The sequence below is a fragment of the Arvicanthis niloticus genome, chromosome 1, assembly GCF_011762505.2.
Source record: "Arvicanthis niloticus isolate mArvNil1 chromosome 1, mArvNil1.pat.X, whole genome shotgun sequence".
NCBI lineage: Eukaryota > Metazoa > Chordata > Mammalia > Rodentia > Muridae > Arvicanthis > Arvicanthis niloticus.
The window spans coordinates 14480809-14506509 of NC_047658.1; the positions used below are offsets into that span (position 1 = coordinate 14480809).

At 46.5% G+C, this 25701-nt stretch overlaps 1 protein-coding gene and 1 non-coding gene across 2 annotated transcripts; one reads left to right on the top strand and one right to left on the bottom strand.

The window, feature by feature from the left end:
- Window positions 1-423: 423 nt before the first annotated feature.
- LOC117699557 (U7 small nuclear RNA) lies at window positions 424-486 on the bottom strand. Its single transcript, XR_004605202.1, has one exon. It is a non-coding gene; the product is annotated as a U7 small nuclear RNA (small nuclear RNA).
- An 11312-nt stretch (window positions 487-11798) lies between these two features.
- On the top strand, window positions 11799-25383 carry LOC117721688 (protein C19orf12 homolog). Its single transcript, XM_034520492.2, has 3 exons — window positions 11799-11953; window positions 16349-16519; window positions 22537-25383. Exons 2-3 carry the CDS (start codon window positions 16360-16362, stop codon window positions 22800-22802), a joined length of 426 nt encoding a protein of 141 aa, XP_034376383.1. The 5' UTR covers window positions 11799-11953; window positions 16349-16359; the 3' UTR covers window positions 22803-25383.
- The last annotated feature ends 318 nt before the right edge of the window (window positions 25384-25701 follow it).

Here is a 25701-nt window from a genome sequence, read left to right on the forward strand (position 1 = left end):
CAGGAGGATGGCTGTGAGTTTGAGGATGGTTTAGTTTACATAGTGAGTTCTAGGCCTGGGCTTCATAGTGAGACTCTGAAGAGGGAGAGGAAGAAGAAAAGGAGAAGGAGAAGGGGAGAGGAGAGAGGGAGGGGCAGGCAGGCTGAGGACTTGTGGGATTAGTGTTAATGAGAAACACTTCTGGGAGCGGCTGTGATGATCTTCTCAGAAATAACTGTATTCTGAGGGCTCAGACCTCCCAAGGTCCAGCCTCAGCTTGAAGAGGGGTTCTGAGGAAGGGGTGTGTGGTAGCAGCTGGCAGAGCAGAAGAGCAATTTGAAGTCAGCAGTGGTTAGAAGCTGACAGCCTTGTGTTCTGCTCGAGATAGCTCTCCAGACTCTTGCTAGAAAAAAAAAAAAAATCCTAAAAGCTCTCTGGATAGCTCACGGTTTTCCAACCAAAGTCAGACATCCTGCTAGAAAAATTCTAAAAGAGCTGTTTGCTCTCCAAGCAGTTCTCCGTGGGTGGCTCTCTCTCACACACCAAAGCCCAGTCTTTCATATCTTATATAAAAAATATATTTATAAATAAATAGTACATATATAATTTTATATATAAATCATTTACTCCAGGTTCCCTTTTAATTATGTCACAAATTAGCATTTTATGACTTTAGGCCCGTGACTTCTAGGAAGGGACAGTAAGTACATTTTTTTAAACATGGCAAATGAATTCAGATATCTGCCTGCCTTTGTAAGCTCAAACAGTAAGCTTAGCTGAGTGGGATCCTGCTCTGTGATCAGCACTTCCTAAATCTCTTTATCTCCCTCCTTAGTTTCTTTCTCATGAGCTGGCTCTTTAGTGCAGGGCCTCTCTTCTTTTAGGTCTATGAAGCCCCTCATGTCATTCATATTGCATCCTCATATTTTGCATAGTTGAGAAATTATACCTTCTTGAACTCATGTTTTCAGAGTTCTTTGCCACAGCCTTAAGGGCTGTCCTAAAGGTCACAGCATTTTCCATTTTGCTAAGGACATTAGATACACCCTTACCTCCTAGACTTGTGCTGTCTCTGATTATCATGGAGTCATTAACCTTGGCAGACGGGACATTCCTCCGAAGGAGGAACATAAAGTAAAATGTACAAACAAGCCTTATTTGAGCTTTGCATCCGCGGAGAAATCACGAGACGCAGAGATCAGGTAGTTACTGCAAAACGAGGCTTTTTAATCTTTATCACCCACATGGAGAAACACGGAGAGACGCGGAAGGGAAGGGCTGAGGAAAGGGTCCGGCTTAAGTACAGTCTAGAGTGACGTATTCACTTCTGGTTGGCTGTTCGCTCACCACATGCCTCGGGATTGGCAGTGACTAAGCACGCCTATCTGCCTAGCAACTGCGCAAATAAATGTTTACATCTGGAGAAGACACGCGGCCAGTGCCATCTTGGAAATGCAAATGTATAGCCACTGCTAACAGCGGCTCACTACATCTCCCCCTGTTTAAATTATTAATATGAAACAGCCTTTTGCCGATTAAATGTAGTACCAAATAAGATTCGAACTCAAACCCGATCAAGCAAACTCCTTCTTGGGGGAATAAGCGATCAAGAGCTTATAGCCCGAAGAATTTTTCCTTACCCTTCCAGGTGCAATGGAGACCAGTCCTCTGGGTGCACGGGCTAAGGAAATATAAAGAGGATTGACACCCATCCCTGTGCAATGAAGTATATATAGCTCCCAGGAGTGCAAAGGCTGTCAACCTATTATTAGGTACCACAATTATTTAGGCAAGAGCTGACTGGACTAGACCTCTCATCTATCCCAGTGCAATGAGCTGAGCTCCTGGGGTGCATAGACTGAGAGGGTCTCTGTCATAGGCTATTTTCTAGCCTAGATCGTCAAATTTCAGGGAGGGATGCTTGCTCCAAGGCTTGCGAGTGCTTAGGCTTTAAGCTACCTTGTCACTTATTTTGTTGGGCTCTGAGCTTACAAACCAACCATCTATGAATACTAATTCACTTCATAGAGCTGTACCAATCAAGCCTATTCCCGCTCTTTAGAAAGAAAGAAAGAAAGAAAAGGCAGAAGACATTTAAGAAGTAAAATCTCCACGGGGAACAGGTTCCATCTGCACTCCATCAAGGCTGGAAATCCGGATTTGCAATGGCTGTTGTACCTGGTCCAACTTCTCATTCCACTTTCCTTTTAAATAAGCAGAAAGATTATGGCTTTAAGTAAATGCATCATTCACAAATCTTAGAGGTGAAATACCTGGATGTGGGGTCGCTGAGACACACAGCTTATTTGAGCCACATCTGTGAGCCGCTTCACATGGGCTAGAGCCAATCAACTCTCTGATTGACCAAAGTCTATTTTAAGTCTCCATAACGATGTACTGAGATGGGCACAAAGGTAGGCACATGTATAACCAAGGCTAGGTCTAGTGATCCATTCTAGCCTTGTGTTAAAAGGCATATAACCTTTTTACGATCCAAGATATCAGAATTATTCTGAAAGTTGGATAACAAAGAAAAATGAAGGGTCTACACACACCAACACCGGTTGTGCAGATGTATTTTTAAACACCTTATTAATTTTTAATGTTATTTAAATGGCTAGAGATATTAAATCTTGTAGCCAAAACATTCTGCACTTTATGAAACATATTTAACAAGACAAAGGCAGATATACCCCTTTTAAACATTTTAACAGTGGCTACAACACATAATTTAATTGTGTTGAAGCAAGATAAACTCAAGAAAATATACATATGATTTAATTTAGGACTTACATCCCTTTGAAAACATTAAACAGAGGTTTTAAAATCCTCCTATGTTAGGCTTAATATGAGGTTTTAGTCAAATAATATCTCTTAACAACTCTTAAAATTACTAAGAGTAAATCAAGATTAAAAGTAAACTATTTTCCTTTGTATGTACACTCACAAGCCAGAAGATGGCGTTAGATCCTCACCACAAATGGTTGTGAGACACCACGTGGCCGCTGGGAGTTTAGCCTTTATATTTTAAATTAAGTCCAGCCTTTAATGGCTGAGCTATTTCTAGAGCCAAATTGACTCAAACATAGAAAGACACTGTCTTTGAATACTTTTTTGGAGTAACAAGTATTTTAAAAATTTTAAGAGCTTGCTATTTGAAGCAATAGCTTGTAGAAAAATTTTCTTTAGAGAAATCCACTAATCAAATATCACACAATGAATAATACACACCAAAAGATTTAACCTCTTACCCTTTTTGTATTAAGGCAACAAAATTTGTATATATATGTAAAATATAAAACATTACCCATTGTCTGAAGCAATTATTTTTTAACAAATATCGCTCCATGGGCTCTTAAACATTATGAATAAATTTATTACCTATAAACCTTTTACCTCTACCAAAAATGTAAAGGAATGGTATAAAAATATTTTTTATGTAAACATTTATTGAAATGGTAGCTGGAGAAGACAAGTTAGGCTGTATAAAACTTAAATTTGAACTTTATTTTGGATTAATTTAATAACCAATCTTTTTTGTCTCATGAGAATATCGGATAAAAGCCAATTTTATTTTCTAATAATTGTTACACATAATAAAGGAATCTAAGGCATCTTATTTTTAACAACTTTGAATATAAGCACATTTTTAGGATCTGGTCTTTAGACTCAGAACAAAAACTGCTTTTGGCCGCAGCCTGCGTGTCTTAATTCGAATGTAAATGCACTTAACCTCCCTCTGCCTGCCTGCCTGCCTGCCTGCCAGTTCAAGTGCAGTCTCGAACTGAGAGATTTTGCCTTTATTTAAAACCTTAAATTTGAACTAAAAACCTCTGGAACAGTTTAAGATTTTACCAAATCCCACATCGATATACTCAGCCAAAAATGGCAGGAGAGTCAGAGCCGAAATCTTGTAATCCAGCTTCCTTCTTTTACAATCTTCCGACGGCTCCCGCTCCTGCAGCCGCGCCTGCACCACGGGGGGCCAGCGACTCCAGGCCGCGCTCTGCCATCGCGACCACGCTCGCGCTGCCATGTGCCACGGGCCCAAATTAAATTGTTTTCACCTGTGAAGGAAACACAAAAAAGCCCCTCTCCCGGCCCGCAGCATATTCCTAGGCAATTTCGTAGCCTCCCGTTCCCACGAGAGGCGGCTGCCGCCGCGCGCAGTTTTGCAAAAATCCCTTGTTCCATCACTGGCATTTTCTGCTCTAAGTTGTGCCTCCCAAGTGCTGGGATTAAGGGCGTGCGCCGCCACCGCCCGGCTTCCTCTGTCCGCCGGATCCTTTTACCAAGGCGGATTCCCTTTTCCACCCACTTTCTCCCACCTGTCGGTGGTTCCATGGACTCTGCAGTAGCCCTTGTTCCTTTTGAGTACTCTATCTCTCCAGGCTCCTTGGCCTGACCTCCAGGCTCCTTGGCCTGACGCCGCTGGCTAACACTAACACACTCTGGTTCTGATAGCCTGGAGTGGACCTCTCTTGAAACCTCTTGACTTGCCCTAATAGCTGAAAGCAACGCAAACAGGAGGCTAGCTATTGTTGCGGTGTCAATGGGTGAATATCCACCCGCAACGAAGGTTTCTACCCCAAGCATACCTTCCAAAGGTGACCCCATACCGCCACAATCTTTTAACCATCCTCGAAGCTCAGGGTCCTTCCGCTAATGCGTAGAGATTTCTGCCGCCTGGGAAAACCGCGCGTGGGTTTTGCGCACGTGGGAGTTCCGCGTACCTGGAACTTCCCGCGCCTGGAATTTAACCCGGGTTTCGGCACCAGATCTAACGCGCCCCCCTTTGAGCTTTGCATCCGCGGAGAAATCACGAGATGCAGAGATCAGGTAGTTACTGCAAAACGAGGCTTTTTAATCTTTATCACCCACGTGGAGAAACGCGGAGAGACGCGGAAGGGAAGGGCTGAGGAAAGGGTCCGGCTTAAGTACAGTCTAGAGTGACGTATTCACTTCTGGTTGGCTGTTCGCTCACCACATGCCTCGGGATTGGCAGTGACTAAGCACGCCTATCTGCCTAGCAACTGCGCAGATAAATGTTTACATCTGGAGAAGACACGCGGCCAGTGCCATCTTGGAAATGCAAATGTATAGCCACTGCTAACAGCGGCTCACTACACCTTATGCCTCACTGCTGTCAGCCCTCGAGGAGGCCCACACCTGCTAGCTCTACTCCAGGGGCCGAAACTGCGTCACACTGTCCCTTCTGTGTGACCATGCAGGACTCAGCACTGACATAATCAGTGGACCAGTCCCACAGTGGCATCAGTAAGATATGGGAAAAGCACAGCACAGATGGAGGAAGTGTCCTGAGGGTATTCTATCCTGGGGGCTCTATCACCATTCCCTCTGCCCTGAAGATCTGCTCTCTCTACTCTCCACCATGGTGTGTTGTCCAAGGACAGGAGGCCAAGTGACATAGACTGAACCCTCTGAAACTGTGAACATGAACAGGTCTTTCTTTATGTTCTTTTCACAATGACCAGAAAGATGGACTGGCATGTTCATCCAGGCAAGGAGATACCTCCAGATCCCAGCTTAAATCCCCAGCCCCAACTCCTCTCCAAGCTAGGCCACCCTCTGAAAAGGACACTCCCTAGTCTGAAAGCACCTTTGATGTTTCAGTTGATCTGCCGTCACTAGAATTACGTTCTCTTTCTCAAATATAGTGGTTTGCCTTCATTTATTACCAGGGTGGTGGAGATATAGCAATACTTTTGAAAGTATGCAGAGTGTTGGGTATGATTCTAGCATTTGGGAGGTAGAGACAGAAAGATCATAAGTTCAAGGCCAGCTTGGGTTACATATAGAGTTTATGTCTCAAAGAATACCATACACAGGGAGAGATGGCTCACTGGCTAATAGCACTGACTGCTCTTCCAGAGGACCCAGGTTCAATTTCTAGTACTTACATGCCAGCTTACAATGATTTGTAACTCTAGTTCTATGTGATATGACACCTTCTTCTTGGCTCAGGAACCTTCAGTCATGTGTACATATTCACATGCAGACAGACATGCCTACATATAATTTTAAAATAACAAAGATAAATCTTAATATAAAAGCACACACACACACACACACACACACACACACACACACCCTCCTGCTCCCATCTTAGGTAGGGTTTCATTGCTGCAAAGAGATCCAATGACCAAGGCAACTCTTATAAAGGCAAACATTTAATTGGGGCTGGATTACAGTTTCAGAGGTTCTGACCACTATCATCATGGTGGGAAGCATGGCAGCATCTAGGCAGACATGGTGCAGGAGGAGCTGAGATTTCCACAACTCATTCCAAAAGCAGCCAGGGGGAGGCTCTCTTCTGCACTGGGCAGAGCTTGAACACTAGGAGAGCTCAAAGCCTGCCCACACAGTGACACACTTCCTCCAATGAGGCCATGGCTCCTAATAGTGCCACTTCCCATGAGCCAAGCATGTTCAGATCACCCCCTCCTCACACAGTGCAGATTATACACCTGTCCGTGTGAATTCAAAAGCTTACATTATTTATCTCATGTGTGTGTATGTTTCATCTGCATGTATGTGTGTACATCACCTTCACGCCTGGTGCCCCGGGATGTGAGAACAGAATCAGATCCCTGGAAACTGGGGCGACAGGTGACTGTGAGCTGCCATCTGGGTACCAGGAACTGAGCCCAGGTACTGTATGAACGCAGTAAGTGTTCTTGATTGCTAATCTAACTGTCCAGCATCCACTAGGTAAAAAAAGGTTCCAAGCACATTGGCCGGGACAACTCACAAGTAAATGCAGTGACCTCACGGTGTGTGTGTGAAGCAAAACAACACGTTCTGCTGTTGAAGAAACTTGCAAGCCAACCAGGGTTTTTTAAAGAATTCATCCAATGCAGCAGTAAAGTAAAACTACTTGGAAAAAAAGGATTTCCATTCTATGAGAAATTTGAAATAAAAACTAAAGAATCGTAAGAGTGACTCTACCTTAATTTTCTGTAATAAACATCAATTATAACAGGTATAGCAACACAGTAAAAGTCCCATTGTTCCAGAGACTGTGTCAGAACTGAAACAGGAGGATTATAGAAGTACCTGAGTGGGAATTGCATGGTCAACAGAACCACTGAAACCCATTGTTTTCACACTAGATAAGTCTTCCAGTGTGAGACTCTCCCCACCCTGAGAGGAAGGCAACGTGGATTTATTTTTCAATCTTTTATGGCATTATAATCTTCCAACGGCCCCTCAGGGCCATCTGTGACACGTTCCCCAGGGCTCATTCAGAAGTCAGCTCTACACCATATTTGGAAATCTGAAGTTCATCAGTGGGGTTTGAAGTAGGGTCTAATTCTTTTTCCATTCTTTAAAAAAAAAATTTACATAATTTTAATCCCACTACTTGGGAGGAAGAGGCAGAAGGATTGCCACAAATTCAAAGCCACTGTGGTCTATGTAGTGAGTTCTAGACCAGCCAAGGCTACATAGTGAGACCCTTTCACAACCCCACCAAACCAAAACAAACTTACTAGCATATATGTATTGTATGGCGAGCTAGGTTTCATGATATTTTGTGTAAATATATCATATACTTGGACCGTATTCACCACGATATCCTCTCCGATGCCCTTGGTGTTCTGGTTCCTTGTCCCAAATAGTGAGTGTCCGTTCTACTTTCACAGAATATGGTTCTTATTTTAAATTTAAATTTAATTTTATGTAAATGGGCATTTTGCCTGAATGTGCTCCTGGTGTCCACAGAGATCAGAAGAGGGCATCGGATTTCCCTGGAGCTAGAGTTATAGTGAGTTGCTGTGTGGGAAGTTGCTGTGTGGGAAGTTGCTGTGTGGGTGCTGGAAGCCTAAGCCAGGTCCTTTGGAAGAGCAACTAGTGCTCTTAGCTGCTGAGCCATCTCTTCATGCCTGTGTGTGTCATCTCCGTGAGCCAGGACAGGATCTTGCTACGTAGCTCACAATGGCCTCAAAGTTGTAATGATCCTCTTGCCTCAGCCTCTCAAATGCCACCACTGCCTGGCAGTGCATATTCCTTCAGCAGGTAGATTTAGGGTGCAACAGAGCTCTGTCCAGTTCATTTGTAAATTCTCCCTTGGGATCCTCTGGATGCCCTGTAGACACTGGTCACCGCCAGAGCGCTAGTTCAGCCCGTGTCCTGTTCTTAGTGGACAGCACATCTTTTGTCTCTTTCTTCTTTAATCTTTACAATACTATGCCCAGGTTGTTGAGAGCCTGGGTTATTGTCTTCATTTTGTATGAGGACAGTCAGGGAGGGTTGGGAGCCAGCCAAGGGCTTTGTCTGGAAGCTGTATTTATTTGCATTTGTGTTGAGCTTTGCCGATTCTTTTTAAATGTGACCTTAGGGAAGGCGATATGAACTAGAGAGGGATAAGGCATTATAGAGCTTTCAAGACATCTCCTGTCTCCACCAGTGATTTTTAATGTCCCACCTTGAGTGAGTTGGCACTTAAAAGGCTGGGGACCTGTAGGGGATTCAGCAGTGAGGAAGCCTGAGGGAGTCGGGGCTCTACAGGGCAGGAATGACAATAATCCTCGCAGTGATGACGGTGTATGGAATGTCACAGCAAACACACAGACTGGAAGATGTGGTAACTGTCTATGGAAATCCGAAGAATGAACTAACCCTTCGGCAGAGTGACAGAGCCCAACGTGAGGTTGTCATCAGTCTCCAAGGTTGTCGTCAGTCTCCAAACATCTTGGCTCTGACAGCACTTTCAGAGTAGAGATCTCTCAAGACTGAAGAGTTGGTGGTCCTCACGCTCACATCAAGCTTAACTTGGGCCTGGCCTGAGGATTCTGTGTGTGTTATACCATGGAGTGGACATGCATCTCTCAGGCGGGTGCTCAGAGGTAGTGCACAGCTGGCGTTTAGCGAGTGCCTGATGTTATAGGTTTGTCCTAGCTGCTTTTTCTGATGCTTTGATAAAACATCATGCATGACTAATAAAAGAGAGGGTTTAATTGGGCTTACAGTCCTGAGGTTAAAGTTTATGATGGCAGAATGGGAGTCGGGGGTGGGTGGGTGACTGGAGCAGCAGCTACAGGCTCACGTTTGTGGGTTTTTTGTTTTTTTTTTTTTTAATTTACTTATTGTCATAGTTTGAATATGCTTGGCCCAGGGAGTGGCACAATTTGGAGGGGTAGCCTTGTCAGAGTAGGTGTGTTACTGTGGATGTGGGCTTTTGCACCCTAGTCCTAGCTACCTGGAAGTTGGTATTCTGCTAGCAGCCTTCAGATGAAGATGTTGAACTCTCAGCTCCTCCTGCACCATGTCTGCCTGGATGCTGCCATGTTCCTGCCTTGATGATAATGGAATGAACCTCTGAACCTGTAAGCCAGCCCCAATTAAATGTTATCCTTTATAAGACTTGCCTTGGTCATGGTGTCTGCTCACAGCAGTAAAACCCTAACTAAGACACTTATTTTTTTTTAATTTTTAAGTGTGTTTGTGCACACAAATGTGTTTGTCAGTGGAGGTCAGAGACTTCAGAGCCCCCTTGAAGCAGGAGATAAACGTGGTAGTGAATGGAACGTGGGTCCTGGAAACTGAACTCAGGTCCTCTGGGAAAGAAGGAAGTACTCCTAACCACTGAGCCCTTTCTCCAGCCTCAGAGAGCTTATATTTTGGTCCACAAACAGGAAGCAGAGAGCACACTGGGTATGTCATCAGTCTTTTGAAACCTTAAAGCCTACCTACCCCCAGTGACACACCTCCATCAACAAGGTCACTTCTCAAAACAGCTCTACCAACTGGGGACCAGATATTCAAACATATGAGTCTATGTGGGCCAATCTCATTCAACCACCAGGTTGAAATGTTATTGTCTGGAAAAGACATGGAGTCCCAACTCTGTCACTGTGTATATAAATGTCTTAGTTAGGGTTTCACTGTAGCTAGAAGACTGTCTCCCCCACCCCCACCCATCCCACACATAAAGGAGAATGCCACACAGCAATAGAAAAGATTAACACTGCAAGCCAAGGGGCATGGACGACTGGTAACTTTACCAGAAGCTAAGAGAGACAGAAAGGAATCTTTCCTACAGGCTCATGGGAGTGTCTTAGTCCCTTCAAGCTGCTGTAACAAAATAGCAAGGATATGGAATTTGAGCAGCTGAACTGATTTCTTTGGAGACAAGGACGTCTAAGATTAAGATAGGTTTCTTGTCTAGTGTGGCCAAGCACCTCATAGATGGAGGAAGGGGACAGCAAGCTCCCTTAGGCTTTTTATATGAGGCCACTAGTCACCTCCCAAAGGTCCACTACCAAAAGTGTTTAATGTGTGAACTTGGGGTTAGGAAGGAAGAAAGTTGAGGGAGGGTCTCCATATGCAGCCTAGGTTGGCCTTAAACTCTTATGGGTTTTTTGTTTGTTTGTTTGAGACAGAGTTTCACTATGTAGCCCGGGCCATCAAGAACTGTCTTTGTAGACCAGGCTGGCCCCAAACTCAAGAGATTTGCTTGCTTTTGTTTCCCAAGTGCTTCTATTAAAGGTAGACACCACCGCACCTGGTAGCTAGCCTCAAACTGTTGAGACTTCTGCCTCAGAAGGATCTCCTTCTGAGTAATGGGATTGTTAATGTACACACACACACACACACACACACACACACACACACACGCGCGCGCGCGCGCGCGCGCGCGCGCGTACCATGCACCTCTTTCACAGACTGCCTCAGCCGCTAGTGGACTGTCTAGGGCATTTATAGCTGTCAGGGTGATCATTCTATGACTTTATTCACGGTCGTTGTGAATGTCTGAATGTCTTATAGCCTAGCCTCTATTTTCCACTGCACTTTCTCATTTCCATCATCTCTTTACACTTCTTACTGTACTTAAGCAAAGGAGACAACAGGCAAGTCCAGTTCTCGAACGTGCCACCAGAGGGCGCTGCTCGCGGAGGACACTGAAGCACCTCACTTAGACTAAGAGCAGAGACCTAATCTATTCTTAGCTTCAGTTAACTTTGGCTCTTGAAAGTCACTCAAACTCGGGCAGAAGCTCCTACTCGAAAACGCACTGAATTTTCCACTCCAGCCAGAAGAATCTTGATATTAAAAGGGTTTCGAAGCTTTCTAAGATGACAGAAAACAAATAATAGGACTTTGCATAGGAAATCATCTGTATGTTCGCAGCCGGTCTTCACCTCCCCCACCCGGCAGATCGCGCTAGGGACCACTTGGACCTAGGCTGGAGTTCACTCGCTACACTTTTTATTTGGGTGGCATTGGCTAGTCCAGCCCCTCTGCATCTAGTTTGTCAAGGACAGCCGTGCCTACTCAGCAAGACTTTGCTCAGGGTTAAAGTTCACAACACTGGGAGAGTTTCCAGAAGCCTTTTTCGGGTTTGGCATAGTTCCAGGCCAGCCTTAGAGTCCTTGGGGCCAGGGGTCGAGGACTGCTCCCTGGGGCTCTCTGAATTTTTTCTTTGTTTTCCTCCCGAGTGGCTTCCTTTGCCCTGCAAGTGGAGTGGGCTCCTTTCTGACCCTAGGAGGTCTGAAAGCTACATCAGCCCCTGAGAGCCCCACACAGCTCCTGACAGCTCAGCCTCCTGTAGCATCCCCTACGCCCAGGACCCTGTGAGGTTGGGCATTGAGTGGGGTGGTCAGGCGGGGTCGAGGGGGGAGCAGCGGGTCCTGGCGACACAAAGTCCCCTCCAGATGCTCCCCATTCCCGCAGGGATATGCTTCCTAGGCGGGGTCTTGGTGTCCGTCAATCAGACGCTAGGGCGCGGAAGGGCCCCGCCGCGAAGATCTTCCCCCAGGCCTGGCCCAACAAGAGGACTCGGACCCAGGGGACCCAGAGCGCGCGACCCGGAAGGCCGGCGGAGCCGGAAGGTGGGAGGGCGGAGCCAGGGCGGCGGTGGGCAGCGAACGCTTCGCTGGAGCTGACAGAGCGGAGCCGGCAGAGCAGAGCCGGCCTCATAGCCCGGGCGGTCCCAGACTCCAGCACGGTAAAGGTGCGCACGGGGAAGCCGGGATCTTTGGAGCAGGTCGGGGACCCTAGGGTGTCAGGCACACTGCTGGCGCTGTTCATCTCAGTGCAAACGAGCCGAGACGCTGCCAGGCCCACGCTGCAGCGCGGAGGTTGGAGCAGTGAGCAGCTCCTAGTGTTTCCAGCTGCAGTCTGGGTGCTCCGGAGTGCGCGTGTGCGTGCGCGGTGCGGTGACTCCCCCACAGCCTACACCTAGCGCCTAGCGGACTGCAGTGCTTGGCCCGGAGCAGGAGGGAATCTGGGCTCTAGCTTAGGGATGATCTGGAAGGGACGTCAGGGGCTTAAAAGGCCAGATTAGTTGGAGCTGTTGCTGAGAAGCGGTCTTCTATGACTACGTAGATAAGGTGCATGCATAGCCCGGTGCAGAGGGCCCGGCGCTGCTGAGTCTTGGGTGTTAGCTCAGTATGCCAGGTGAACCCACCACTGACCACTTCTGATCTGTCAATAGAAATCAGGAAGATTAAGATGTATGATGCAAGCTTTTATTATTGCTGTTATTTTGAGCCAGAATCTCATTATGTAACTTTGCCTGGTCTTGATCTGGGAGTCCTACCTTAGCCTGCCCCATGCTGGGGTTACAGGAGGGAGCCAGCACACCTCAATATCTTCTTATTTTTAAATACCAAGTCAAGTAATTATACAACTTTGTGGGGTGGGAGAAGAAGATGGTGAACTTTACAGGGGACAGAGTGCAGCTTGGAGTGTGTACACCCCGGAGAGGGGAGCAGGATAGTGATTTTTGACCAAAGACCTGTTTTCCATTCAGTTTCTGTTTCATTTCCCCGGCTCCCTCCAACCCCAAGCCCTCCCCCACTCCTCCTCCCCAACTTCCTTCCTCTACACTGGGAATTTGAATCCCAGCTTTGTCTATGATTGCTATAAAGAACATGGAGCCCCATGTTACTCTGAGGCCTCCTCTGTCCCTCACAACTCAATTGGACTCAGATCAGGCTGCTGTCCAAAGGTTTGAGTCTTCACCTCCTCTGTGTATGTCCCAGAGCCCTGCTGTCATCTTCCCAGCAGTCTTGGTGATTGTAAGACATCAGGGCTCCCAGTTAGCATTTGTCTTCCCTGTGGCTGGCAGGTGGACTTCCAGGGACCAGGACCTGTTTCAAGGACAGCATTATTGAAATAGTTGTGCTTCTGTGGGAAGGTCCTGTCTTCTGCACCCCAATCTCTTCTTCACAGACAGAGGTGGCCCTGGGAAGAGGAGAATGGGACATGTTACCTTGCAGTCTCTTGAGCCTGAAGAATACAGGAAGTGAAATGCTTTCACACAGACTCAGGGTCCCAAACCTTTCTTTCACAACAAAAGCCTGTTGCTGCCATAACTTCTGAAATATTCTTCAAGAAATCTAAGCAGCCTTGCATGCAGTCAGAGACTGCAGAAGTCCAGCTGGAGTGGAACCTTTCTTGCTCAGCTCTCCTGCCCTGACACCTGCTAAAGAGCCTGGTTTGTCTCCTGGCAAAGCTTGTCTGGGCTTGGTAGAGGTTGAGAATGGCATGTGCACGTTGCCTCATTGTCTGCTCTATGGGTTTTGACTTAAAGTTAGTCAGAGCAAGTCTGGAGTTAGATAATCTTCTGAGTAGGTAATCGAGGGTGAAATGGGTGAGTACGGTACCACACCCCCGTCCACGGTTTTACATTCTGTAGTTCTGGATACCCACAGCCAGATAGTAAGAGAAAACATTTCAGAAATAAACAATTCATGACTTTTAAATACTATATAAGTTTTAAATCACGGGCTGTTCTATATGGTTAGAATTTCATTCTGAGTCCTGTGATGAGCTCAGGTAACCTGGTTTTATTTAATAATGGCCCCAGAGCTTAGGAGTTACAATGCAAAGACACCAGAATAAAGTCTGGAAGGACTGATTAACCATGATTTCAGGCACCTGCTGGAGTCTCCGAATGTATTCCTTATGGATGATGGGGCTGCTGTATGCATGTCTGTCCTAACTCCTTCCCACGCCTTGTCTCATAGGAAAACACTGTTTTGACAGTGAAGATCCTTATTCTTCGTTTTTGGAGTGATACCTGTGTGCTGGTGTGAAGCTGGCCCTCAGAACCAGATCTCCACAAACCTTGTGCTTCTGACTATGGGTGGTGTCCTCCAGTCCTCTGAGACCTGAGCTGCACCTGACACACATTAAAAAAAAAAAAAAAAAAAAAAAAAAAAAAAGCCCAAAAGGCTGGCTGTGCACCAGCTAAACTAGGAAGTGGTTAGCTACTTTACAGATTGTGGTTGGAGTATTAGTCTTTTGAAAGGAATGAATTCATCTAAAGTTTATCAAAATGGATAAGGAAGCCAGAGACTACAGCACAAACCTACAGTACTGGGGATTAGGAGCCTGATACAGATGGAGCCTGAATTCTAGGTTAGCCTGGGCTACATAGAAGTAGTCTCAAAAAAGGGGTGGGGGTGAAAGAAACTGGACATTTCCAGGGCCAGAGCACAACATACAATGTCCAGAAGTTCTTATAAATAGCCTTTGTGGCAGTATGGTGGCTCCATGGGTTTCTTATAAGGGCCCAAAACTCCCAGAGTCTGAGGGACAATTTTACATTAAGAGATTCTGATTCTGCATAGTTCTTGGGTATCAAGAGAAACCCACCAAAGCCCAGAAGAATGTCAAGCTGCTGACAGTAGCCTAGGACTCCCTTAGGAGGTTCCCTCAGCTGAGTAATGCCTCAGCCTCCTTGGAGCAGGAAGTGTCTCTTAGAAGTATCACCTCTGCTGCTTTTTCTCAGCAGCATTTTGAGGCGGCCTGTCAGTCTGTGGGCTCTCCTTACCCACCAGCCCCTCTGTGAGGCATGGGGCACCTCACTTATGGCTATGCTTGTGTCTGTCACTTCCCAGCTAGCAAGGCAGTGCATCCTGATCCTAGCAAACTGCTCTCAGGATCATTGTTCTTCAGGGCTGTCTGTTGTTTCTTGTATCTTGCAAGCCCCTGGAAGGCTCTCATTTTGAGACGGGACATTGCTCTGTGGGACAGGCAATCCAGATCCCACTGTGTAGCCCAGGCTGGTCTCAGACTCATCTGACCTTTCTTCTTCTACTTCCCAAGTGCCAAAATTACATCTATGAGCCACCATGCCAAGCCTTTGGAAATATATTTTGTTCTGTGATTGTTTCATCATTCATACTGTTCCTTATTTTCTTTCTTATTAATTAACTAAGTAATCATTATTCTTTTTATCTTGATAGACAGTCTAGCTATCTAATCAAGGCTGGCCAAGGGTTCATAATCCTCCTGCTTTATCTTCCCATGTACTGAGAGTACTGCCTTGTGGTACCAAACCTTGCTCTTGTTTCTGCCTGTAATGTCCCAACAGGGTCTGTAGTGTCACCAGCTCTGTCTCATCAGTCCTTCCTCATCCTTTACATGGTCCCAGCCTATAAGTGGTCTCTCTTCATCTTTTTCTTTTTTTTCCCTTCTTTTCTTTCATTTTCTTTAGCATTGTTCATGTCAGACATATGGTCTCCCATATAGAATTGTATTTTCCGCCCCATTTTCACTCTATCTTAAAGCTAAGTATCTGACTCTTGTCTCCAGGTTACCCAGCAGGCAAGTGCCAGTGTGGCCTCAGAATCTTGTCCTTTTTTCATTTTCTGGCTTGGATCAGAATGCCCTGTTCCTAACAGCCTTTATATGTTGGAGGTTGTGTGAGCCACTTTGAAGGCTGTTGGTGTGAGAGGTCAGGCTTAGCTTGCTAGGGGCTGGTGAAGCCTGTGGCTGAGGCCGCTTCCTCATTTGTCAGAAGTCTGAAGTTAATCAGAGGGCAGAAAAGACCTTTCATCTACTAGGCAGCTTCTGTAGCTTGTTAGCTCATGCCCAGCCTCTTGGCTTCAGAGAAACACAGAGGGCTGTGTCCCTGTCAGGCACGCACATGGCCAAGCAACTCTTCCCAGAAGATCCTAAGATGCTACAAAGTGTCACACTGGGTTAAAATACGCATAAGTGTATTAAAACTCCCTTTCAGCCATGAGGTATGATGGTATTATCTCTGCTATTATCCCAGTACTCAGAAGTCCAAGGGAAAACAATCATGAGTCTAGACTGGTCTGGAATATGTAGCAAGATTTTATCTCAAAATCAAACAAATAAACACAAAAACAGGGACCGGAGAGATGACTGAGAGGTTGAGAGAACTGGCTATCCTTCCAGATAACCTAGGTTCAATTCCCAGCACCCACATGGTATCTTACAATGATCTGTAACTCCAGTTCAGGGGATCTCTGCCTTTTGAGGGCACAGACATACGTAGAGCAGAACTCATGTATACACTTGTTTTTTTAAGTACACAAAATGAGCAAAATAAAAAAAAAAACACGTATCTCTTTGAATTATCTTTTAGGATCTGCTGAGATGCCCATCATGGTAGATGACATCATGAAGCTTCTATGCTCCATTTCCCAGGAGAGGAAGATGAAGGCGGCCTTCAAGCACTCTGGAAGGGGTGCTGTGGTTGCTGGGACTATGGCCTTCGTCGGTGGCTTGGTTGGTGGCCCACCAGGAATAGCTGTTGGTGAGTGACATTGATTTTACAGGTACAGCCAGCCTTGGGGCTATCATAAAAGGTCAAGCCTCAGGCCTGTCATCCCTGCCCTTGGGAGGCAGGAACATGGGAAGTTCACAGATAGCCTGGGCTACATAGTATGTTTCAGGCCTCTAGCATGCTTGAGGTTTTTAGAACCACATGGAAGAATGACCTGGTAAGAATGGTGTCTACCGGGCCCGTCGTGGTGGCGCACGCCTTTGATCCCAGCACTTGGGAGGCAGAGGCAGGCGGATTTCTGAGTTCGAGGCCAGCCTGGTCTACAGAGTGAGTTCCAGGACAGCCAGGACTACACAGAGAAACCCTGTCTCGAAAAACCAAAAAAAAAAAAAAAAAAAAAAAAAGAATGGTGTCTACCACATGGCCTGTGCAGAGAGTTCACGAGGCCCAGTCCTGTCTCTATGGTTTCTCCTGTCAGAACCACAGCTTCTGAGCATCTGTGTAATGCAGGATTCTCTTGGCCTTGGTGTTTGTATCTCTCAGAGCCTGAAGGCACCTTTCCTCCAATGCCAGGAACTGTTTTCTGGTATTCCTCTGCCCTTTCTCTAGATATGTATCCTTGAGTCTAAAAGTACTGGGGTGTCTGAAGCCAGAGAAGAAACTAAGCTCGCCAAGTTCCTTCCTTGAGTGTGGCTGTGTCTTTGTGTGGTTTCTCCTGCTGTGAGAAAACACCATGACCAAAAGCAACTTGGGGTCGGAAGGCTTCATTTCAGCATGAAGGAAAGCCAGGGCAGGAACTCAAGGCAGGAGCTGAAGCAGAAGCCATGTAATGCTGCTTCCTGTTTCTCTTGCCTCACTCTGCTTGCTTTCACCTGTGATGGACCATTCAGTGAGGTGTGACTAGCATCCCCACACAGGCTGGACACCTGCCATGTGCAGCTGGGTGGCTCTCTACCGACTACTGCTGTGTGCTGAGAGCCTAGGTCGGGGGTTCCTTCCTTGACCCCAGTCTTCCAGAAGCTCTTGCTAGATGGTTTACAGTCTTTGCATCCTAGTAGGCTGGGCAGAGGGGAGCTCTTTTGTGCTGAGGCTGGTTTTGGTTTCCCAGCATGCTCTGTTCTTCCCTTCAGTGACAGGGTTGACATCTGAGAACATTGTATTAAAAAAAGCTACATTTCATTGAAACAGAAGCACACACACGGGTGGCCCAGACCTTCTTGTTTTGTGTTTTCAAATTCTGTGAATTCGGGAGTCCAGACATCAACTTCTTCCCACGACAGGAAAAGACAGCCCACTTCTTATTTCCCTAGAGGTGCCCTCACCCTCCACTCCTACCTAAGTGTCCTGGGGACGCTTGGCTGGGGCTATTTTATCATATAGCTGTGTCCTGTCTCTGTTGTGGCAGCCTATATTTTATTCAGATTGAATAAAGCTGGCAAGAGCAGAGTCTATCTGGACTTGCTGCTTCTGGCCCCTGGTCATGGTGGATGCTTCATTATCTTCGAAAAACACAGGGATTCTCTTTTCTCCAAAACCTAGTAGCAATTTGTGTATTGATGTCCTGATATCCCCACTGCATTAAGTGCTCTTATAAATCAAACATTGATGTTCTCTAATGAGGTATTGCAAATACTTACGGGACAGTCAGATCAAGAGGTTCACTGGTGTCAGGAGAACAAGTTCAGTCAAACTTGTGTATGAACTGCTTTCCTTTCTGTGGATGCCTCTTTAGAGACTAAATCTGGCTGCCCCCTTATGTTGGGAGCCAGAGAATCTGTCTGCTTCCTTAGCCACACTGCTTGGATTCAGAGATCATGGGTGTCAGTCTCTGTCTTCTGGGTCCAGCCTACAAGTGGGTTTTCCCTGTCATAAGCTGGGTGGTCTGTTTAGTTAATTAAACATTTATAAAGTGATTATTTTTATTTTATGTGTATGGGTGTTTTACCTGAATGTCCATGAACTATATGCATGCAATATCCACAAAGGCCAGAAGGGGGCGTCAGTTTATTTGGAACTGGAGTTAAGGATGGTCATGAGCCACCATGTGGGTGCTGGGAATCAAATGTTAGCCCTCAGCAAGAGCAGCCAGTGCCCTGCTCTTAACCACTGAGCCAACTCTCCAGTCCCAGCTACTTTTTTGAACTATGATCTCTATGTATTTCAGGCTGGTCTGAAACTATGTATCCCAGATTGACGTTCTGTAGCAAGGTAGTACAGATGCTTGCAGTGTAGTAAGATCAAGAGGTTCACTGGTGTCAGGAGGACAAATCTGAGTTCCTCATGCCTCAGCCTCCAGAGTGCTAGAATTCCAATCATAGTGTCACCTGTATTAAAACAACCAGGAGTCCTCAAAGAAGCAGTGACCATGAGCAGGGCTATCTGTTCCTGGACCATCAGGGAGCAGCTTTCCCTTGGGACCAGAAGCTGTGCTCCGAGGCTCCTCCCCACCCCCCACTACACACTACCACACCAGCTGCTGGCTCTGAAGCACTAAGGGAGCAGGGCTCTTCTCAGTGCCCCCTGTGTCCTCTGCCCCAACACACTCCTGTCCTCTCCTGTCAAGGCTAACTTCCATTTAGCCACAGCCTGTCCTGCTGTGCCTCTCCCTCAGACACACTGCTCTCTGGGCACTTTGTTTTGCTGGTCCCTTCTGCTCTGCTCTTCCTGGCTTCTTAGAGGGTCCTGGGAACATTCTTTGACCCTAAGGGGCCCAGCCCCACCTCATTCTGATAAACCCCATTGGCTGACCTGACAGCAGAAGGTGTGATCAGTGCAGTGGATGCTTAGATCCCAGGTTGTCTCTCACCCTGCAAACCATCAGTAGATGTGTTTCTTAGTCGTTCTGCCCCACCTTATCTGGATCCTGTGTTAGGTTGGTTAGACCTCTTGAATTACAGCAAGTAGGAAGATGTTGGCCCCGACCACCTTGTTCTCACCTGTGACCTGATGCAGTGACAGGTGGGAGTTACCACCTATCTCCTGAGTGAGGTCCTATTCTCTGGCTTCCACCTAAAGGCAGATGGGGCACTAACTTGCCTCCCAGACTTCCACTCTAGGCCGTTTCTCTTCCTCCAGGGGGCGCTAACGAGCTAGCCTTGCTCCTGTTCTGTTTCTCCTCCCTGCCCCACTCCCTCAAGGCTCTGCACCAAATGTTCACCCTTCTGTTTTGCCTGCACTCTCTTCTTCAACCCACTTTAGGGAGATGGAGTCTGGGACTTAGTAAGCTGGTTATCAGACTACCTCACACCAGGGAAGATGGGGCCCTTGGATGCTGTAGCAGAGTAAGGAGGGGTGCCCACTTTGATGGGAAAAGTGTGCAGGGACACCTTTTTCCCTTGTTCTTTAGGGAAGGAGTAGCCAGTATTGATTCAGCCTAGCACTCTCCATGTTTCTGTTTGCAGTTACTTGATTTTTTTAAAAAAGCCTTTTCCCATTTCACTTTGGAGTAATATTAGCTAGATGTAGAAGTTGTATATTGTACAGAAAACCCCTGTGTTTCCATCACCCAGGTTTAGTTTTAGTGGGAATGTGTTCCCCATAGGCTGAGGGGACTGAGCAGCCAGCACTAATGCAGTGCTGTGAGATCTCTGACTAACCAGTGCACAGTGGCCTTTTTTTTTTTTTTTTTTTTTTTTTTTTTGCCACTTTTGGGTGGGGGGTGGGGCAGACAGGGTCTTACTATGTAGCTCTGGCTGTCCTGGACTTGACTATGTAGACTAGGCTGGCTTTGAACTCACAGAGATAGATAACCTTGCACACACATAGTGTGGACCACTATGCCCAGCTAACACTTTGTTTGTTTCTGGAGACAGGGTTTCTCTGTGTAGCCCTGGCTGTCCTGGAACTCACTCTGTAGACCAGGCTGGCCTCGAACTCAGAATTCCACCTACCTCTGCCTCCCAAGTGCTAGGATTAAAGGCGTGCGCCACCAACGCCCAGCTTGTTTGTTTGTTTTTTTGAGACAAGGTTTCTCTGTGTAGCCATGGCTGTCCTGGAACTCTCTCTGTATACCAGGCTGGTACCAAACTCAGAGATCTGCCTGTTTCTGTTTCCAAGTGCCTCCTGAGTGCTGGGATTAAAGGTGTGGGTAACCACCACCCTTCGATGAGACTTGGTTATTTTATTTATATGAGTACACTGTAGCTGTCCTCAGACACACCAGAAGAGGGCATCAGATCCCTTTACAGATGGCTGTGAGCCACCATGTGGTTGCTGGGAATTGAACTCAGGACCTCTGGAAGAGCAGTCAGTGCTCTTAACCGCTGAGCCATCTCTCCAACCCAACACTTTGTTTTTATAACCTTATTTTCCTTAGTCTCTTCTTGCTCATGACAGTTTCTTAGCCTTTCCTTGTTTTCCTGGTAATGAGGGAGGCGGGTGCTGGCAGGTGTTTTATAAAATTCTCAGTTGTATGATGAGCTTCTCACAAGTCCTGAGTGAAGTATCTTCTGCATCAGTCCAGGGGTACATGACATCCTGTGGCATCTCCAGTGATGCTGACCTTGGTAAGTTGGTCAAGGTCATGTGTGCTGGGTTTTTCCACTCTTAAGCTTTCAATTTCTCATCCCATATTCTGTCCCTTGAGAATGACTCACTAGGTCTATCCAGGCTGCATCTGTCACTGTCTGATTGCTGATAATGTACAATTCATGGGAGGCTTTAAAGATACAGATCTAATGTGCCCACTGGCAGCAGTTGTCTGGCACACAGAGAAACCCTGTCTTGGTAAACAAACAACAACAAAAAAAAAAAATTAAAAAATAAAAACAATGTTTCACGGAGGAAGGGGCTCTGTTGAGGGGAATCAGGAGGGAGTTTAAAATATAAATAAGGAAAGGCAGACAGACAGACAGACAGGATGCATGTCTGTTAAGAGCTTGGCTGGCACTCGAGCTGCTCTCCCACCCTTACCCCACAATACCAAGCACCTGGAAAAACAATGAAAGCAGAATCTAAAAATAATGTTTTCTGACTGGGATAGGTCACTGGCATACACTTATGATACACAGCTGAGATGCTGAGGCAGGGGGATCAAGAGTTCTAGACTGCCTCTGGCTCCATAATTAAAAAAAAAACAGAAGTAAGAAAAAGTACAGCAAAGCCCCTTTTGGAAAGAGAACTGGTAAATTCTGTTAGGCTTGTTTGGAGGAAATGAATGACAGAATCTCCAAGAGAAAAACTTGACTAGCTTCTGTGGTCATTTCCCTTGTGAGTTCTCTGGGAATTTCCTAAACTCAAGGCCATGTTTCCTGTCACCCACTGAACTGATCAACTTGACACAAGCTTGAGTTATTTTGGAAGGGGAAATCTCAACTGAGAAAATGGCCCCACTAGATGAGCCTGTGGGCAAGCCTGTGGTACATTTTCTGGATTGATGATTGATGTGGAAGCGCTTGGCTCACTGTGGGCTCTGCTATTCCTAAGCTGGTGGTTCTGGGTGCTATAGGAAAGCAGGCTGAGCAAGCCAGTGAGCAGCGCTCCTCCGTGGCCTCTGCACCAGCTGCTGCCTCCAGGTTCCTACCCGGACTTCCCTCAGTTATGGAGTGGGATCTGAGTTCTAAGATGAAGTCAACCCATTCCTTCCCCAAGTTGTTTATTGTCATGGTGTTTTATCACAGTGATGGAACCCCTAAGACAGCCACACTATGGGAACATCCCGGCCTCCCAGCCTTTCCAGGAAAAGGGGTTTCCCTAGAAGATGCATTTCTCTCTTGGCTTCTCCTTTGTGGAGACAGATTGTTCTGGGAGTCACAGGAGTGGGGGTGTTCTTCAGCCATGAAGGGGATCTTATTTGGCATAGTTCAGAGGTAGGGAGGGTGTAAGTGGGGGGCATTGGGAGAAACAAATTTGAGTATCAATTATCTGGACCAAATGGACCAGAGACCACATCAACCTTTGCCCTGCTGAGTGCCTGGCAGAAGCTGAGCTTGCTGTGACCTGCTCCTGAATGTGCCCACTTGTCATGACAGTGGCTCCATTCTTGGCATGAAACAAAGGCCATTGTTAGAGAATAAGACTGACTAATTGAGCCCTTTCTTGTTTTCCAGGGGGGACCGTTGGGGGCCTGCTAGGTGCCTGGATGACGAGTGGACAGTTTAAGCCCGTTCCTCAGATCTTAATGGAGCTGCCCCCTGCTGAACAGCAGAAACTTGTTAATGAAGCCGCTGCCATCATCAGGAACTTGGACTGGACAGACGCTGTGCAGCTGACTGCCCTGGTCATGAGCAACCAGGCCATGCAGCAGAAGCTCTTGGCTATGCTAACAACCTATGTCACCAAGGAGCTACAGGCTGAGATCCGCTATGACGACTAAGTCACTCCCCTTGGGGAATGGGGCTTTCATTTTAGATGATTCTATGGCTCTCAGAAGGTGACCAGGGAAGGGGGGAAGCCTGACAGGTACTTCTGAGAAACTTGTATATTACCAGCATTGACTGTAAGCTGCTGTGCTAGTCCATCCTGTTGGACTGTCCTGCTGGAGAGGCCTCGGCCATGCATCTTGGGCTGTGTGTGCTGTGGAAAGTGTAGGAATTCACAAACAGCCTGGAGTCCTCCCGACCACGTGGGTCTGAAAGAAGTTCTCCTGTTGTTGCCTGTCCGACTGTACCAGGTGCTCCTCTTTCTGTGAAGAGTGTACCTCCAGGTTACCTGTTACAGGATTAGATCCCCTTAAGCTCTGGGATCTTGGGGTTCAGAGCCAGCTCTTGTCAGGATTGTGCTTACCTGCTGAGTGTTTCCCTTCCTTGGCCAGGGACTGCCCAGTATCTCATGATGACAACAGTCCCTGCTTTGAGTGAAGCCACAGGTGCCAGGCAGGCTGTGTGCTCTGCTGCAGGCTATGCTCCAGGCTCTCTTGAGTAACTTTAGTTAAGCTTCTGGGATCTTCTACTTCCTTATGCAAAATCATGGCACTTTATATCTTTTATTTTTAATGTCAATTCTGGACCCCTTTTGTTCTCTACACTTACATAGCCTAAGTTAATTTAGTTCCATTTTCTTTTTCTTCTTACTATGTTTCCTGGGCTAAGTCCTGGGCTCAAGTGATCTTGCTACATAGCTGGGACCGTAGGCTTGTGCCGCCATACCTCGCTTTACCTCAAAGACTGTTCTCCTCCACTCCACTTTTCTTAAGTTCTCCCATGCTCTCCTCTCTGCTGGCTGCAATCTACAGTTCACTTGTGTGAAAAGACAAACCTAACAGTGGCTCGAGTTCAAAGATCCTAACTGAGCTAGGTGCTGTGATGCATACCCACAGCCCCAGATAATTGAAAGGCCACGGGGGTGGGGGTGGGGGGGGGGTGGGGGGGCATCCTTGGGCCCAGGAATTCAAGACCAACCTGCACATTGCAAAAGCAGGGAGATAGGTGGGGGACACTACCCACCTTCTTAGTTGGTTTTTATTTGCAGTCACAGAATCAAGAGGCAGTGAGTGTTCTGATGAGGTGGAAAGAGAAGGTAGACAGGAGAGACCAAGGGAAAGCAGAAACGAGAGCACTAGTGAACCTCCCGTGAAACTGGCTGTTGACAGATGGGGCTAGCCCTCTCCATTTCCCTAGTGACAATGGCTCAAATTGGACAAGTACCTGGTTTGTTTGTTTGTTTGTTTGTTTTCCTTGTGGTGTTGTGGATGAAACCCAGGGTCTTGCCTAAGCTAAGTGCTACCACTGTGCTCTGTTCCTAGTCCTCCTCTCTTGGTAGATCCTTGGCAAGTTCTCTGAGTAATCTGGGAATCTCTGATTACCACCGAGCCTGGTTCCAGCCGTAGTGACTCAACTTTGGTTTGATTGGTTGGTCCTAGTGCTGTGGTTCAACCAGTAACATCGTATTCATTTGATTAAGTATTTGATACTTCTTTTTATCCCTTATTGGAGAAGCTCACTTATGGAAGGCAGGAACTGTGTATTTTGGTTACCTCTCCTATCACCAGCATGCTCCTGCCTGGCACCATGGCTTTTATGTGGTAGACACTTAATAAATATATATATGTGCGTGAAAATATATATGGTGTATGTGTCTGGTTCCCACAGAGACTGTAACGGGGCATTGGGCCTCCTAGAACTGATGAACTGACAGTTGTGAGCCCCCACGTGGGTTCTGGGAACTGAACCCAAGCCCTCTGCAAGAGCATCAATGGCTAAACAAACTTCCCTCCTCTAGGTTTATGTCTTTAAACCTGGGTTTCGCTATGTGATTCTGGTTGGCTTCGAACTCATGGCCTTCCTGCCTGAGCCCCTTGAACTCTGAGATTACAGGCAGGTATTACCAAGCCAAGCCAAATGCATTTTTTTGTTGTTGTTGTTAGAAGTCTTTAAATTTTTATTGTTTCTGTTTTTTGTTTGTTTAGTTTTTTGGGTTTTTTTTTTATTTGTTTGTTTTTGTTTTGAGACAGTATTTCATGTAGCCCAGGCTGGCCTCCAACTCTATGTAGCCAAAGAAGACCTTGAACTCTTGATTCTCCAGCCTCCATCACTGCCAAGTGTTGGGATTACAGAGATATACCTTTATGTCAGGCTTCAGTAAATTCTTTTTAAAGTTATTGTTTTGAAATCATTTCTGATGGAATTCCTCCAGGAAGGAACTTGTGACAAAAGAGACCTAGGATCCAACTTCAAGCTTTTTGAAGCCACTAAGCTGCTAGCCACAGAAGCTGAGTTTAGCCTGGTGTTTCTCTAACCCAGAGCTTTTGCTGGAGCACTGTGTGATAGTCCCAAGTTTTCACACACAAATTTGAGACATGTTTTCACGTGAAATAGTTTTAGTCAAATGTATGTTATCTCTGAAGTGGGGTATCCCAACCTCAGACATTTTTACCCCAAGGTCTCCCCTGATGCTGTATCCTTTCAAAACTACAACCTGACTATAATCAAATTACTAATAAATTACTTTTCCCTGAATTGTCACTTTCTGTGTATTTTGTGGAAACCACTTCTGAAGCCCTACCATAAAAAGGAAGATTACTCCATCTGTGGCTTGACAGGACAGGTGAAAGCTCCCTGGCCCGGTTCCCTACGGCCATTTCTGGCTAGCTTCGACCATGTTGCTGTATGCCATGCTTAGCCTCCTGCAGCCCTCTGTGCCCAAGTCCTGTGTAGGCAGTGCTGGGACCTGGGTTCTGTGCATGGCAGCAGCCCAGACTTTCTGCAGTCAGAGGGAGGTGCTGGTCTAAGGGCCAGCTGAGAAAGCTAGCATCTTTGCAGGGCAGGTATCTCTGT